General features: G+C 32.7%; 2 protein-coding genes across 5 annotated transcripts; one reads left to right on the plus strand and one right to left on the minus strand.

The window, feature by feature from the left end:
* The first annotated feature begins 2,124 nt into the window (after positions 1-2,124).
* On the plus strand, positions 2,125-14,430 carry LOC143197800 (uncharacterized). 3 transcript variants are annotated; one of them, XM_076406564.1, is made up of 11 exons: positions 2,125-2,243; positions 3,212-3,404; positions 3,462-3,638; positions 3,694-3,932; positions 3,989-4,297; positions 4,366-4,651; positions 4,959-8,507; positions 8,565-9,124; positions 9,289-11,446; positions 11,504-11,667; positions 11,719-14,430. In XM_076406564.1, exons 1-11 carry the CDS (start codon positions 2,157-2,159, stop codon positions 12,640-12,642), a joined length of 8,646 nt encoding a protein of 2,881 aa, XP_076262679.1. In that variant the 5' UTR covers positions 2,125-2,156; the 3' UTR covers positions 12,643-14,430. The 3 variants fall into 3 exon arrangements, with proteins under 3 accessions (XP_076262679.1, XP_076262676.1, XP_076262677.1); XM_076406561.1 differs by having other exon boundaries at positions 4,959-9,124; XM_076406562.1 differs by having other exon boundaries at positions 2,127-2,577; positions 4,959-9,124.
* Positions 14,431-15,061: 631 nt separating this feature from the next.
* On the minus strand, positions 15,062-16,994 carry LOC143197801 (isocitrate dehydrogenase [NAD] subunit gamma, mitochondrial). Of its 2 annotated transcripts, XM_076406566.1 has the most exons (8): positions 16,842-16,994; positions 16,506-16,785; positions 16,258-16,448; positions 16,073-16,206; positions 15,781-16,012; positions 15,543-15,729; positions 15,410-15,488; positions 15,062-15,201 (listed from the first exon to the last, which is right to left on the minus strand). In XM_076406566.1, coding segments are annotated over exons 1-8 (1,161 nt in total). In that variant the 5' UTR covers positions 16,899-16,994; the 3' UTR covers positions 15,062-15,200. The 2 variants fall into 2 exon arrangements, with proteins under 2 accessions (XP_076262681.1, XP_076262680.1); XM_076406565.1 differs by lacking the exon at positions 15,062-15,201 and having other exon boundaries at positions 15,406-15,488.
* Between the last annotated feature and the right edge of the window lie 193 nt (positions 16,995-17,187).

Below are 17,187 nucleotides of genomic sequence, written 5' to 3' on the forward strand. Positions count from 1 at the left end.
CTCTACGTTTTTATGTATATACATATTTATTTCCCAAATTAATATATAACATTTTCGTTGGTTTTCTCTGTGATATTTATTTAAACTTTCAGTATTTCTTGAATAGAACGTATAGTGGTAATACTCTTCGATTATTGAAGTTATCTTGTGTAAGCTTAAGTTCTAATGTAAAATTTTTATAAAAAGAATGCGCTAAAATGTAAATAATACCTTTTCTTTGTACCTTTGAAAAATGTGTCAATCTAATTGAATAAAACTCAAGTGCCAATATAAGTTGTTTATTTTTCACTACCACGCAAATTAAAATAATCCTGTAAAGTTTTTTTCTTCATTAATTAAATCCCATATAATATTTAATCATCGATTCTTTTTTTAAAACAAAAAAGTATATAGTCGAATTTGATTAGAGGGGAAGTAACAGATAATTCAATTGGAAAAACGAAAAAGTAGTCCCCTGTGTTTGCTTTAAAATCACAAATCAAAGTTTCATGTGACTGACCCTTGTTTGTAAAGCCACAGCGCACCACTAATTGTATTATGTCCAATCAACAACAGCAAGACGGCCTAATAATTTCAGACACTACAAATGCAAGGGCCCTAACTTAATAAATCTTGAACCAATAACACAACAACACTGTCAGATCCGGTATTAGAACCGATATTAGACATATCTTCGATACGTTCTTTTATATTATCGTTGCCTGATACAGGTAGAAATCGATTTGTCCACTTATATTACAGGTATTCGTAATTATATTTGACACCTGTTCATATTCCTTCGATATTCTTGACCTATTAATGATTTGTAATTACTGACATACTTTTATCTTCTCCGATTTTTTAATAATATCTCGATCAATACCATTTATTATAATAAGAGTCCGGTATAAGTAAATGTATACATTGATGGACAAATTGGCTATATATTGGTCTCTAAATTATATGTATGCTCTTATTTGTGTGTTATTTTTTGTATTCTCCGGTGTTACATCTTGGTGTTCTATTCTGTTTAGTTCAGCTGAACTATTCAACAAAGGAACAAAACGAAGCAAGACCGGAAGATGGATTAGATTCTGCCGAAACATTGTCAAAGTATTAAAGGTTCTTCTCAGAACCAAACGCTGACAGAAACCTGGAAAACTACACCAACATTAAATATAGCATTTAAAAAAAATTAGCAAATATGCTAAAATCTTTTTATTAACAAAACCCTTTATTTTCGATCCTTTATCATCCAAAAAATTAAATAAGAATGATCAAAAGTATATATGATCACATCATAAAATCAGTTTCCAAGGTTATTTGTATGATAAGAAAGTGGTAATTATTGGACTTTTTAATTGTCCCCGGTATTCAATATACGGCCCGTGTTTAGTGACATCTTTTATTGCTTTTATTCATTATATAATAACTTGTATAACTTTTTAATTTATATTGTTTGGTGTGACATCTACTAGCGTTCCTATGAACACTACTTTATAAACGGGTAACAGATTTCCGTAGTTAGTATTATGTACTTAAATTTTAAACGGTACATATAGGCAACGAAATATACAGTAATATAAAAATTTATTTTTTAAATAATTTTTAATATCTTCACTTTTTTTATAATACCCGATATTTAAATACTCACTTGTCTTTGTCGATATTTCTCATCATTTATGTTTATTAAATACCAATTTTTACAATTATTTAATTATAATTTTTATTGCGACATCTAGTAGCGTTCTAACTAACACTGTGTTAGCAAGAGGGTAACAGATTTCTGTATTTAATATTAATTTTTAATAATTTTAAATTCCATATATAGGCAGCTAAACATACTGGAAAATAATAAATTCAGTTTTTAATATAATTTATATATTATATTAGAAGAATATCTTTAAAAAACTTATAGTTTCTTGTAATTGTTCTCTTAGGACACTTTGTTGTAAATTTTCATAATATAAAAGTAATAGTAATTTATTTAATAAAAAATGAAAAACAATTTATTGTCATTTAAATATTTTTTCTAATTTTGTTCATAAAAATATAATATTTTAATATAATAACAAAACTTATAAATGTATGCAATATTTTTAAACATCCCACCAGGTACGTCATTCTGTAGACCTGCGCAAATTGACAGCGTATGCGTGCAGGTTTTTGGTGTAAATATGGCGTCTCAGGAGGAAGATAACAAACTCGAGTGTTTTTCTAATATAAACAAAGAACAAGAAACATACTTCGTGAGCGTATATAAGGTGAAATTTTGAAATTTTCGTGCTTCTACTTCTATTAGTTATTTAATTTCCGCATGTTAATTGTGAAACCAAAGTGTATAGTTGTATTTTCGCATGGCCGCCATGTTTCGTCGGGTCACCCAGAAAATACCGAGGAATTCGTGTGGCGAAAATAAAATGTTCAAGTGAAATTGAGCTAGTTAATTAGTAGACTGATCTTAAATAGTGCTCGGAAATTTGTGAATTATTCTTTGCCAAAATACGATACTTTAAGATAGTTTTGGAGCTTGTTTGTTTAATTGCTTGTCCAGAGATGAGTTCTGTAAACGAAGATATTTGTTATACGCCTTTCAAAGCACGTATTGTTTTATTTTTTTAATATTTATTTATGGTGAGCAAAAGTGATTTCATTCAATAGTTCAAAATCATATATCATGATTCATTGTTTTCATTTTCTTCATAATATTGTTATCTGTAAACCTATAATAGTGACCTTAAATCATAGTGAATACGTGGTTCAGTAATAGTTTACTGTATGCAATTGTAAATTATCTTTACATTTGAAATGTTAAAGGCTATTTCCAAGCTATTTATAACATTTTTTCTCAATGAGTGTTTTAACTAATTTTTTATCAAAAATTGACAAGCAAACAAGTAGACATTTATATAATGCTAAATAACAAGCAGAATATAAGTATTAAGAGGGAATGATTTTTAAAAAAATTGTATCCACTGATTATCATAGTTTTTAGCTTAATGACTTGTTATCTTAATATATCCGTTCATAGATTCCCTGAATTTGATTCACGGTGCAGCACTGCACATTTGAAAATTTGCATGTTCATGAAATCACATTTGCTCTTCACTTTAGATTCAAATTAAATTGTATTTTATTGTATTTTAAAATTAAATCTTCGATTATATCAAAATAAAATACAATTTAAAAAATGTTATAAGGGATGAAAATTTATTGAATCTTTATTTTACAGAAATATGATGCAATTCTAAACAATAAGTTAGAGACTTTCGAAAATAAAGTACAGTCACTGATTGATGTATGGAAAAGTATCTCGCAATTAAACTTGGGACAATTTAGCATTCGATATGTAATTCAGATAATTGATTGGGCTAAGTTACATGCCTTAGATATTGTTCTAACTGGAGAATGGAGACATATTACAGGTAACGGTTCTTTGGGTTCTCAATTTAACTATAAATTTATTATGATGAAAATTATAGAATTATCCAAGAACACTCTTCTGGAGAACATAGAAAAAGCTCAAACTAATTTAGCGACAGTCAATGATGCTTTTTCTAGTCGTTGTCAAAAATTGGCTGATGTCGTCAAGAAGCCATGGGAGGATCCAGTTTTAACAAAACTTATTCAACAAGAAAATGTAGATATTGGCTCAGAAGGTAGTACAAGAAATAAATCCTATATTGATTCATCTGATATTATATTTCCTTGCAGAAATTGAATTCTTCTGTGTTGAAACTGCGTATTTAGTGTCTGTTAGACTCAAGAAATTATGTGAGAGCCATTGTGAAGATCTTGCTCTAAATCTAGTATCAAATTTCTTAAACTATAAAAAGCTAGCAACAACCCATAATTACAACTTGAATGCAACTGAAACACAGCTATGGTTCATTTTTGACATAAACATAGCACTTTTATTCAAGTTTCAAAAAAGGGAAAAAATGTTACAGCAAGTAAGTTCTTATTATTTTTATCCTAATGTAAATCTAAATATATGTTTCTCTTTTAGTTTGAGGAATTAACATTTCCAGAGGCTGTAGGTCTTGTTAAAAGATTTGCTAAAAAAAGAGTCCAAATTTCAAAAATTTGGCGTCATTGTAATAAAATTGCTCTCTTTTGTTGCAAACAGTTCCTAACAAAAATGTTTATGAAGTATACTGGCGATTTAAAGGATTTAGTAGCAGATTTATTAAAAACATATCTGAATATGTCCACCAGTGATATCATGTTAAATGATTTTATTGAGTCTGTTAGACATATCACCTACGTAGCTGATGCTCCTGGTCTTTGTGTTACTTGTGATGTAATTCATCGAGAGGTATGTGAACTTAAGTTGTACCCGATAATGTATAGTTCAATAAATGTTTTTGATGTCTTATATATTAGGCAGCTGACAAGTTGAGACACTTTGCTATAGAAATGTATATTCGAGCCTTAACGACTGATATGAACGAATTAGAACGTTTAAAGCATGCAAATGAAGAAGATAAAGTGAAGTTGACTACATCACGACTATCAAACACCTTTACAAATTTGGCTGATCTCCTAGATGACCATGTTAAAATTGCCAGGGAATGTATTTTAACTGCTTTCAGTTTAGAACCAACAAAAGAAAGGTTGAAGAAAATCGAAGACCTAGCTCGTAGAAGTGGTTTTCCAGTATTAGACACAGGTATTCTTTAAACATATGAATATTTTATAGAAAAAACATGGTTTTCTTGTATTATGTAAATGTATAGATGGTACATAATACTATGGTACATAATTATATCATTTGATATAAAACAAAATTTGTATTCTCAATATATATTATACTGAACTTTTTATAATTATTTTATGAGTTATGAGTTATATGAGTTAGCAATGTCTATGTATTTAGTGTATTTAAATTGAAAATTATTGGGTAAATATCATTGCTAACTCACTTATGATCTCAACATTTAGTACTGATAATAATACATTTGAAATTAAATTGCTAGGACAAGAATGGAAATGCAGACTACATCCTCCAGCCCATCCCTCTGATGATATCGCCTGGACCTGTCCAGAATGCGGAGAATGGATGTGCAAGCCGGAGCTAACAGCTCATCTACAAATGAATTTGCCTCTTCAGGAAGCTTTGCAAGAATCTGTACTGGGTATTTCCGAAGCCTTATGTGATGATTTAGTTGTTTGCGTATCAAATCCTCGTTATCAGATATTAAGCTGGCAGCTTTCGTGGAGTGATTTATATCGACTATGCATAATGTATCTGAACGATCCAGAAAAAACCAAGAACTTCGTTACAGAATTAAAGTTCGTTGACGTTGATTACTCCAAGTTTGAGCATATAAAACGTGAACCAGTGGATGAGTATACAGGAATAGAGAAAGGGTATGAACAGTATTTAGATTTAAATTTTGTATCTGATGAAGAGACATCTTCGGTTAGTGAAGACAGTGTATCGCATGATAAGTATCTGCAGGGCATGGGAAGTGATGGAAGTGGTGATCCTTATCTACCTCTACTTCAAACTAGATCTGATCCTAATACCCTTAAAAGTCTTAGAATGTTTAGACCAAACCTTAAAAGAAAAAAGGAAGAATCGAATTCGCCGAGCTCAGACAAGAGGGTGTTTTCTGATTCTTCTGCTTTGACCTTCACTAATTTGTCGTCGGCTTCCCAAAACCCACAACCTTCCTCGTCTACTTTTGGTGCTTCTTCTAGCCGTGTTTATCTAAACGCAAATAATTACAATTGTTCAAATGATGGATATTCAACAACCGAACATTCAGGGCAATTAGGCAGCCAAGGCAGCAATAATTTTGATACTATTAAATACCAGTTGGCTTTAAATAGTAACTCTAATATACCAGGCTCTGCTATGCATGCTAAATTAAGTAGTCAAAACAATTCAGTGTTTAGTTCAAATTTGAGCAGTGGTACCTCAACTGAATATGTATCGAACATTATTAAAAGTAACTTGGCATATGGAGTTCCCAAAATAAGGGTAAATGCGTCTTTAGCAGCAGCGTCAGAGAATATGATTTATTCTTCGCTTGATACAAGACAGCCAAGTGTTCTTCAAAATCAATGTTCATCAAAGAACGTTAAGAAATTTAGCAATGTCACTGAGTTAGATGCGATTCTTACAGAAGTTGCTAACGAAATTGATTTGGATATTCCTAAAACAGAGACGGATTCAAAAAACGTAATAGCTGCCACGTTGCCTCAGCTTGGTGGGCAACTGGCGAAAAACTCGAATCGATTAATCCAAGTACCTCAAGAATCTCCCAATCTCCAGAAGAAATCACCGCAGGGAATGTCCTTGCTCAGTGGTATCACCGCAGATTGCAAAACGAAGCTGAGAAACAAACTAAACAGCAACAGTGGATTAACTCAAAGAAAAACAATAAAACATCAACAGAAATCGAAAAAACCAGCCAACAAAACATCAGAAACCCGAGTACTCAAAGTGGTGATAACAAAATTAAACCTGGACAAGGTAATGAACAGCAAATCCCATCCAACTGGCAACATCACGGACAAAATCGAATCAATTTCCAAAACATTAAGATGTACTCAGGTGTACCCATCAAAACTAGAAGGATCACAATCCCTGGAAGTAGTTATTCCCCAACAAATACGAACAGATCAAACGTTACAACAGGATCTAACGCTCAGGGAGATGCCATCAAATCCGAAGTACATGGCACCGCATTTGGAGGAACCACCCCTAGGTCTATTACCCTTCCCAAAGGGACATTTATCTACACAAAACCAGCAAATGGTGGAAATTGCTCTAGATGTAATACCAACATCAGAACAGTTACCACTAAACCTAGTCAAGAAACAAAATCTGAAGCATCAGGGGTCAGCAGTAGTATCAACAAAAACAACAGAAGTAATTTCACAACTCACTCTCAATCAACGGGAAATCAAAAGTCCGGGTTTCAAGTTGAATGCCAGTATGAATCTAGTCAAAAATCAGGGCCTGTCATCGCCGACAACCAACAATCCTCAACAGATAAACCATGGAAGCGACAACTTATGCAGGAAAAAAATCAGTTCTGTCACGAAGGAACAAGTAAACCAAAAGAAAATTGCGACCATCTTCACCCAAGTGGATTCCCCGAAAACAATAACCCAAACTACAATGGATTGTGACAAAGATAATAGCCACCTGATGGTACAAAATGATGAGAATTTAAAGACTGATATTGAAGTGATCGACATTGCTAATAGTTCTAATGATAGCAGCGTTGTTGAAGTTGCAGTTGATTTGCGTAATGCAGCCGCAAGATTTGAAGAGTATATGTGTTTTGACTGGGTGACAACTACTTTTATGGAACAATTTAACAGAGAAAGATGGAGCTCAAGTGATTCTTCGGTTGAGAAGGACTCGGAGGATTGTGAAAAGGTGCAACTAGATAGCAATAATAAGAGTGTTATGTCAGTTGATATAAATGTAAATAGTGAAATGGTCTGTGATAATACAATTGATTACAATCTTGATCTAAATGACTATATAGCCGTATGTCCAGAACTTAAAAGTATAGACCCACAAGAACATGATCTTCAAGTAAAATTATGGGTTGAAAAGGGAGTCATGTGGAGTGATAAAGCAAAAGACTCATACAATACGGATACCCCTCTTAAGAATGATATAAAAATTTCGAAATCCTCATCAAAGGAAAATCATTGTTTAGATGACGAACATATAATACATTCACCGCATTTTTTACGATCTCGTAATCCTACAGATGTAGATGTTATGCAAATAGACACTGTAGGAAATAGTATAGAGAATGATTCTAACAAAACAGAATCAAATTTAAAGGTATCACCATTAAAATGTGTTGATACATATTCTGAAGGACAAATTACATTGGAGTTGAACCTGTCAAAGATGGATTTTCCCAAGACTATACATATAAAAAACTCCCGAGATTTTAAAAAACATAAAAAATTTAACAACATTTGCCACAAACGTTTTGAAAGGAAAAAGAGAAAAAAGATAAGACGTGAGCTATTTAATTACATTCCTCTTTGGTATAATTACTGTAGGCCAAAGGATTGCTTTATTTCAAATTTGGAAAAGTTATCTCTGTTGCAATTATCGAAACCCTTGAAAAATGTTACTAAGAAATCGAAAATTATTGGAAATCAACAATTTCTTATTTTTAATGATCAATTTAATGAAGATTCTTTAGACACAAACAAAGAAAATATAACGGTGGCAACAAAGGAATTAAATACCTCTAGTCAATTTTCAAACGCAAAAAATGAACTGCTTCAACAGGACATTACAGTAATTGAACCTGGGACTCAATCTTCAATGCTTTCTAGTAACAAATTTCCGAGAATTTTGAAGAAATATTCAAATACACACAAGCGAAAACACTTAAATGTTCCCTGCTTTAAGATAGATCAAGAAAATAATACAGATAATATGCTAACATTGAAAGAGGAATATTCAGCTAATTACAACAAAGACACTAATCAAACTAAGGAAAGTAAAGAATTCAGTAATCTGAAAAAATTGTTTGGTAATAGAATTAGTTTCATGAACAGTCAGAATATTAAAAGATCATCTCCGCTTTTAGATTATAACAGTATAGGCCCTCGAAAACGACAGCCTTGTTATGAAAATTCCCAAACGATTAAACATAAATTCAACTCAAATCCATGCAAAACCTTAAAATCAGCGACAAGGCAAAAATCACTGCTTGAAAATATTCCGGGATTAAATGACTTCTCAGAAGTTCGACCGCGAAGCACTCCGCAAGTTGTCAATGTTGTGCAGGTTTCTAGTACTAGACCGTCAACAGTAGCGAATCAAAATATTCAAACAAGTACCCAAGTTACTCCTCATATTCAAAGAATCGGGCAACCGAAACTTTCTGAACAGAAATCAGATTCTTTGGAGGAGTCTCAGTCGTCATCAAATTCTACACCAACAAGCACTCAATCTCCAAAACCATCAACATCCCAATCTCCTACGTTGATTAATATTTTAAACTCTCAAGTATTAGCTGGACCGAAAACTACAATGCCTACAAGACAAGCACCTTATATAAATATTTTGTCGCAGCAAATCATAAAACAGCCATCAAAGTCAGTATGTGTCTTACCGTCCAAGAGTACATCAAATATTCCTACTCAGGTAATTTATTGTTGATTGTTTCTCCATTATTTTGATTCAGTAGTCTTCATCTAGCCTATTTTTATTTGTGTTAAATCATTGTGTATGAGAAATTAGGTTTTTTTTTTAATTACATTGAGATATTTCAAATAAAACCTAATACTTGTTTCCTTAATAATTTTTAGGCTGCTACTGTTATAAAAGTGGATTCAGAAGGGAATGCAGACAGTGTGAAACCTTTGAACAGTAGTCTAAAAGTTGTAACCTCAACCCCACAAACAAATGATTCATCCACTCCTACGACAACATCTGGTCAAGGTGGTACTATTTTACAATTTATTTGTAAAAGTTCATCTCTACCTAAGTTTCAACAAGCTTTCGGAAAAACTGTTTATCAAGCAACTAATTCAGATGAAAATGTTGCTGAAGCACCAGCCCCACCTGTAGGTGATAGTTCTGAATCAGTTGCCCAATCTAATGTGGATACAAAGAAAGCTGCAACTAAAAGCGTTCCTGTGAATGTACAGCCAATAGCTGGTAATGTAATTTTTCGTGGACAAGTTCCTGTAGGCCAAACTGTCAGTCTTATACCACCAGGAAGCAACACAAGACAACTCTTTAGAATTACTGGATCGACGCATGAACAAATTAGCTTAGTGAAAGAAACTGTTATTCAGAATAAAATGAGTGCCCTTTTAGCTGCTGCCCTTCAGGGTAAACCAAAAATCACTGAACAAAATGGAGAATTGGTAGAAGAGTATTCGGCAACAAGAATAACATTATGTAGACCAGGATCTGTTCCGAATGCAACCAGGATTGTTAAACCCGTGCAACTTCAAATTCCCGCTAACGTTATTAAAACTCCTCAAACAAATATGAGCTCAACAACTCTTGAACAGCTTCGAGAATTCGACATGGTTTATAAACAAGTAAAGGAAAGAAGCAGTAATCCAGCCCAGCCAGAGACGTCTGTAGCAACAAGTCAAGAATCGCCCCAGCAAAGGATTAGTTTTACTTATGTGAATCAAGTTCAGAAATATACGCAGTTGTCACCTGTTGTGGTAGTAAGTAGCTATAATCCAATACAGCAAAGTGGATCTCCTTCTTTGAGCGTTTCGTCACAAAGCAATACTGGTGGATGTCTCACACAATCAACTACTGTAACAGTTCCAAAAGTTTCTGTAAAATCATCTAAAGGCAAAGGTATTAAAAGTTCGACGACAAAAACTACAACCTCGGCGGTACCAACAATACCTAAACCTCAACAAAAGCCGCAAGAAGATGAACATACTACTCAGCGCATTTTCGACATTTTGGCTGAATATGCAGAACAACTCCGGAATTCACCGGATTTAAATAACAAACCTGCACCCAGAAGACGTTCGAACCCCCCAACTAATCCAAGTTCTAGTTCATCGAGTTCCAGTTCGAGTAAGAAGAAGAAAAAGAAAACAGCGAATTCTACTAATAATTTAGTGGAGGCTGATAACGAAGATCTAACGATGGGGAGCGAGGATAGTTCGGGAGGAAACATCGTTCAACTCTCGATGACCGATGAGGAGCAATCTCAATCAGCCAGTATCACTCCACCTGATACTAACTTGGAGCCAGCAACAACAAATACCTCTGCAAGACCTTTAATTGTAACAGATGCTTCTAATCAACCTAGGAATGTTATAATTGCCGATTCTAGTGTAGGCGAAGCTTTAAAAATGCCAAATACTACACTAATAATGCCAGGGAGCTATATCATGCCTGTGTCAGTTGTTAAAGGCAGTCAGCAGATTGCTGTAGTATCAGGTGGAAGCAAGATTCTTACTACGGTGCCGGCCAGATCGGGACAAAATATGCTTTTATTTCAAAGTTTCGTGAATCAAAATAAGAAAGCGGGTATTTCAACGGTTAAATATTCTACAATTCAACCGTTTTCGGGTATATCATCTCAGAATGTGGCTGGTGTTAGTGCACAACCACCAGTTGTTTTGCCTACGAATTCTGTTGCTACTGTTACATTAGGACAACCAATTACATTAAAGAAGGTTGAGGACAACGATAGAACGAATAACACTGAACTTCTTTTAACCATTTCACAGCCAACTGATACCATGAAAGTTGACAAATCTCCGGATATTCCGCAACCAGATAGCAGTACTAATCTTTCCAACGATGGTCTTGAAATTAAAACTGATTGTGATAATCAGTCGGATACAACTTCAAATGACAATGTTTTCAATAACATTCAGAAAACTAACAGTGTAGCTACGTCAGTGATTGCTTCTGTTGTTAAAAAAGATGAGGGTAGATCTGAAATAGTATCTACCATAGAGACTGGTAGTATTAAAGGTACCTTAACATCTCTCTTTTAATTTAAACCTTATATTAATATTTAACCTTTTATAGAAGAACAAAATAAACAAGTAGGAAGAATTGAATCAGTATTAGTTAATGCATCAACTTCGAATGGTCCAATGTTATCACATACTAATCCAAGATATCGCAAACAGTGTGAAGGTGTAGAATCTACAACACAGACTGCCAAAGAATTTAATCATAGTGTTAACAAAGTAAGACCGAGTGGAATGAACTTTAATTTATTTACTAATGATTGTTTTCAGGTTCCAATAACCGGTGCAAAGATATTCAAAAATAACGCAATATATTATGCTATAAGGACAAAAAAACCATTAAGTAAAAAGTTAGATAGTGATATGCAGAAACAAGCGGCTATCGAAAGAGAGCTAAGATTACAAAAGTCGCTCTCAGAAGAATGTGAAGATTTAGGAGTCGATGAACCAAGCACAAGTGATTTATTTCCCGAGGCGGATTTACTTTTCGACTCCAATCATTCACCTTCGTATGAGCAAACCGGTCATAAAGTGCAAGTTGCTGATGTAAAAGCTAAAACTAGTATGAACTTGTTCAGTGATGATGAGAATTCAGGTCCCATGCGAAACGATTTATTTGATTATGTAGAATATCATTCTGTAGAAACTGACGTGGACAAAGTTAATGGCAACAATATCGTTAACGAATCCGCTTCATCGTGTGGCGATACGACTCTTCTACCCAATTGTGGAACAATGTCTGAAGTAACCTTAAATTCTCCTATTTCACCGGATTACAGTGATAATAGTCATACCATCAACAAATACAAGTATAAATACACAAATAGGAAAAAAGGCGAAAAAAATATTAAGCCTCAGATAGAAGCTTGGTCTGAAGTAACCAGTTCCGAAGATGCCCTGGATGTGGACAAAGATGAAACGCCGATCGGTATACAGGAAGAGACGGTTATAGACGAAGCTCTGATGGAGGTTGAGGCTATGACCGAAGATATAGATATCCCGGAAAAGGATCAATTTAAATGTCCAGTCCACGGTAATGTAGATAGAAACTCCCGTAGAACTTCACGGAGGCCATGTTCATGTTTTAATGGTTCAAAAAGTCCAAGTGTATCAAATATTAAAAAAAGAATAAATCCATTAAAATCTCAAACTCCTATCCCAAATAAAAAACCACTACTAACGAAAAAAAGATAGTGTATGACCAGTGAAAATGGAGAATATATTACTTTCTGACAGGTGAGAAGTGCACCCTGAGTTTTATGAAGTCATATGAGAATGGCAAAATAAAAATGATAGTTTGGCATTCTTACATTATACATATTAAACTTTAATCATTCCTTTTGTTTTTAATTTTAATTGGTTGATATTACAGGGTGGTAAACTGGGCTTGGGACCCCAAAAAAATGTAAAATATCCTGTATAAGTGAAACTATTGTATCATTAGGGTTAATAACACTTGTACATAAGTCTTTGCTCATATTTCCGAACTATAATTTTTCGGTTTTGCCATTTCATATTCAAAATTTGCCTGTAAATTAATAGAGATTGAAGATTATTTTCTGATTGTAAGATAAAAACAGTTAAATTTTCTTGTTCGACTGCGTTATTTTTTATTTTAACTAAACTAGCATTCAAAAAATAAGAACGCTGCTATTAATATTTGTGTTGTTGATTTGTTGTTAAATGAACTTATCAGTGGTTGCACTCCAGTACAAATTAAATCTGTATGAAAGTAGGAGTTTTAATACAAAAATGAACAATTCGGACTAATTGTAAAAACATTGCTACGATTGCAATCTTTAGTACCTCTAACTGTAAATTCTCGTATAATTGTAAATTGTTTAAGATAAATGTGCAGTTTGTCGATGTATATAAACCCTATTTTAGTTCAATATTAGACGTGATGAAATATCATGTATTGTGACGCGTTATATGCATTTTAGTTTTAAAAGAATATTTCCATTGCAATTTTTTCTGTTTACATTATTTTCGTATTTTATTTTGTTATTTTTTTATGTATAAAAAATGCAATTTTAGTGATAGCGGTTGCTCCATTAGAAATGTCGAAAACTGGTTGAGTCAAAAACTCGGAGGATCACTACATCACTATATATATTTTTTTTGCTAAGGCAGTTAGTTTGTTCCTATTAAAAATCCAAATTTGATTTTATAAGAGTAAAACCGAATATTGTATGTTTAGGAAATATTTAATCTAAAGCACGTTTTTTAAAAAAACTGCTGGTTGTTAACCAAAATTATAAGATTTTGTTAAATTTAAGGCCTTTTACTTAAAGTATTAGAGGTTAACTTCTTTCAAATAGAATTAAAAACTAAGTATTCAAGTAATATAATTTCCTAGTTCTCCGTTGTTTTTATTGCTGTAATGTAACTAATATCTTCTGTATACTCCATTTTATGTAGCGTATGCGGACTTCAAATTATATTTGTATAAGACAAAGTTTGTATGTTTTTTTAATTACAGTATTTTTTCCAAATAAATGTTCTTACAAAAAAGTACACTGTTATGATTTTGATATTTATTGTGCCAAAAAAACGATATAAAAACACTGAATGCACACATTATAGGTGTTTTAATGAGCAGTATTGATACAATGTACATGTGTAAGAAGCTAATATAAAAAGTAGAATATTGGTTTATTTGTTAGCGATACTGATACGTATTTGCTAACATAGACAGTAATTATAATTTCCAGTTGTTTTTGCCTATATAAAATGTAAAGTGCTCGTTGAATAAACGAAACCATTTCTTTTAAACTAGAGCGCTTTTCCATTGAACAATCTGTTAAAAGTGCGCGCTAAGTTCTTCAAAGAAATGGTACCTAAATCGCTAAGGATAATATACGTAATAGAGTATGCCTCTGTACCACCTAACGTACATTTTTGAATATAAAACCAAAATAGATTATTCAATTCTTTTTAGTGTAAAAGTGAATCTTTTAAATAAAACCATAAAAAAATCAATCCTGATCTGTTTCATTATAACTTTAGACAGATTATGGTGAAGCGAATACAATTTCAAATTAAATTCTTTTTAACACCATTATTTTGCTTTATGTGGATTTTAATTACATCAACCTCTGGTTTCTTAGTGACCTCTTGGGACTACAATTAACAATGACAACCGATTAACACCTTGTAGGGCTTGACAGGATTGGTCTTTGACTGATGACAAAACATCTCAGTAGGCTCTATCCAGCCAGTCTGTAATTGATCCGTACTAAAATATACATGCCCAAAGCAGAGTTTAACCTACGATATTCTTAGCAGTCTGTGGCTTCGTTTGTTTCACTTGTCTATTATTCATTTACTGATGCCAAATCATCGTGGAAATTTAAACGATTAAGGAGCTTACTCAAAATGAGTTTTGTTGTACGTTGCGGTCTTAAGGCAGATTTTGTTTTGTCCAATTTGAAATATATAGATGTGGATGACATCTAGTAGCTTATCTCTTATAGAGAAACAGATCGGCCACTAAGGTCCTGGGATTTAGCACCGTTAGGGTTAAAAAATAATTTCGTTAACACCTCAGTTTGTTTCATTCTATAATAGCATTCTATGTTTGGCTTAAAGGGGATAAAATTAAATACTGATAAAGGATTAAATTAAATAATTTAATGAACAGAAACATAATTTTTTATACAAATTATTTAGCTTATTCTATTGACAACACAGCTTGTATATGTACATGAAAATTAAACCTTATATTAAACCCTGGGTATAAGAGAGATGGTTCTGTAAAAAAAAGAGAGAGACAAAATTAATACTGACAGGTAACTAATACAATTGTAACTGTTAGGAGTTAAAAATGTAGGATGTAAGTGTTTGTTAGACCTAACACCTCAAGATGCTAAAAAACATTAGTGTTTGAGTTTGGGGACATCACAGAGAAGCGCAGTCAGTTAGTATGAACTGGCGCCAGCACCACAGATAACAAAATTACCATGGTCTAATATCGGCCTGTAAAATGTGGTCGATTACTTTTTGGACCACATCAGAACTTTTTGCACTTCCTCCTAAATCTAAAAATGTAATTAATTTATTTAAGTATCATTCAAGTTAAATCAATATCAAACCTGGAGTAAGTAAGTGATCTTCTGCAATTGTTTTATGTATAGCATCCAAAATAAGATTCGCGTGTGGTTTGTGACCAAGATGATCTAACATGTCAACAGATGCATGAAGCATGGCAAGTGGATTAGCAACATTTTTTCCAGCAATAGCAGTGCCAGTATTACGGGTTCCAGGTTCAAAAATGGCATACTAAAATTTAAGGAATTAATAGTTTATTAGCATTACCCACTTATACCTTACATGGTCCCCATAATTTCTTCCTGATAAAATACCAGCTCCTCCTATAAGACCACAGAGAACATTGGAAACAATACTACCATATAAATTAGTCATGATCATAACATCAAATTGATGTGGCTTTGATACCAACTGCATGCAACAGTTATCTATAATCATATCATTATGTTCAATTTCGGGATATTCTTTGGCAATCTTCCTTGATGTTTCTAAGAACAGGCCATCAGAAAGCTTCCTAAAAAATCATAAAATACAACATGATTTATAACAGCTAAGGCAACAATAGAATGTTTACATAATATTAGCTTTATGAATTGTTGTAACCTTCTTTCTTCCATTTTTCTTGGCAAATTCAAAAGCATATCTTGCAACTCTGTCTGAATTTGATTCAGTAACAACTTTCATACTCTCAACAACACCATGGACACTCTATTAAGATAAAAAAGTTAGTTCTATGATGTTCTTAAAAATAAAAATTACCTCATGTTCTAACATAGCATATTCTCCCTCAGTATTTTGACGAATAACAATAATATCAATATCCTTTTGCCTAGCGGGAATACCAGGGAAAGATTTGCAGTGTAATACATTTACATATAAATCAAGTTCATTTCTCAAAGCTACATTTCTTGACAATACTCCAGCACTCTCACTCTTAGTTTCAATATTTCCTGGAATATTATAATTCCTTACATCATACAGAAATTATGAATATCCACAATACATACCCTTGATGGCAACACCATTTCTCCTAATAGATGTAATTGCATAGTCAAACTCATTGCTTTCTTCTGAATGAGGATCGATATTTATGACTTCAAAATCAACTGGAGCCCCGGCATATTTAAAAACTTCACGTACATATTCCATCAGTTCTGGACCAATACCACCTCCAGGTAACATGGTCACAGCATTTCGCCCACCGTACATAGCTACTGGAATCACACTTTGTTTTTTTATAAGGGGTGTTTTATGCTGTATTTCAAAAGCAGACATAGTTGACTGGGCCTATAATTTTAGAACGATTTAAAATTAGATTGTTACATACAATATTAAGTACATACTCGAGCTAAGTTGTAAGTCCATTTTAATGGGCTTTTATAAATAACTCTTAAAGCCATTGTTATGAGGATACAATTAAATAAACCCTAGACCAACCAACCCTTATGACATAACAAATCAATTTAGGTTAAGTTCATGAACTTCCAAAGTTAAAAAAAAAGTTCTATGAACAAAATATATTACAAATTAAAAAATTATATTAAATATATGTAACAAAGAATTATGATTAATTTATAAAGTAATTTTATATAAATATTTTCTGGTCAATAGGCAACTAGTAATTCAAGTCAGGGTTAAAGATAATATAATCACTATATAACATTGTGTATAACTGTATATACATCACGG

This window comes from Rhynchophorus ferrugineus, unplaced genomic scaffold, assembly GCF_030347505.1.
Source record: "Rhynchophorus ferrugineus isolate W39M unplaced genomic scaffold, kcgeb_rfMv2 rfM5, whole genome shotgun sequence".
Lineage (NCBI taxonomy): Eukaryota > Metazoa > Arthropoda > Insecta > Coleoptera > Curculionidae > Rhynchophorus > Rhynchophorus ferrugineus.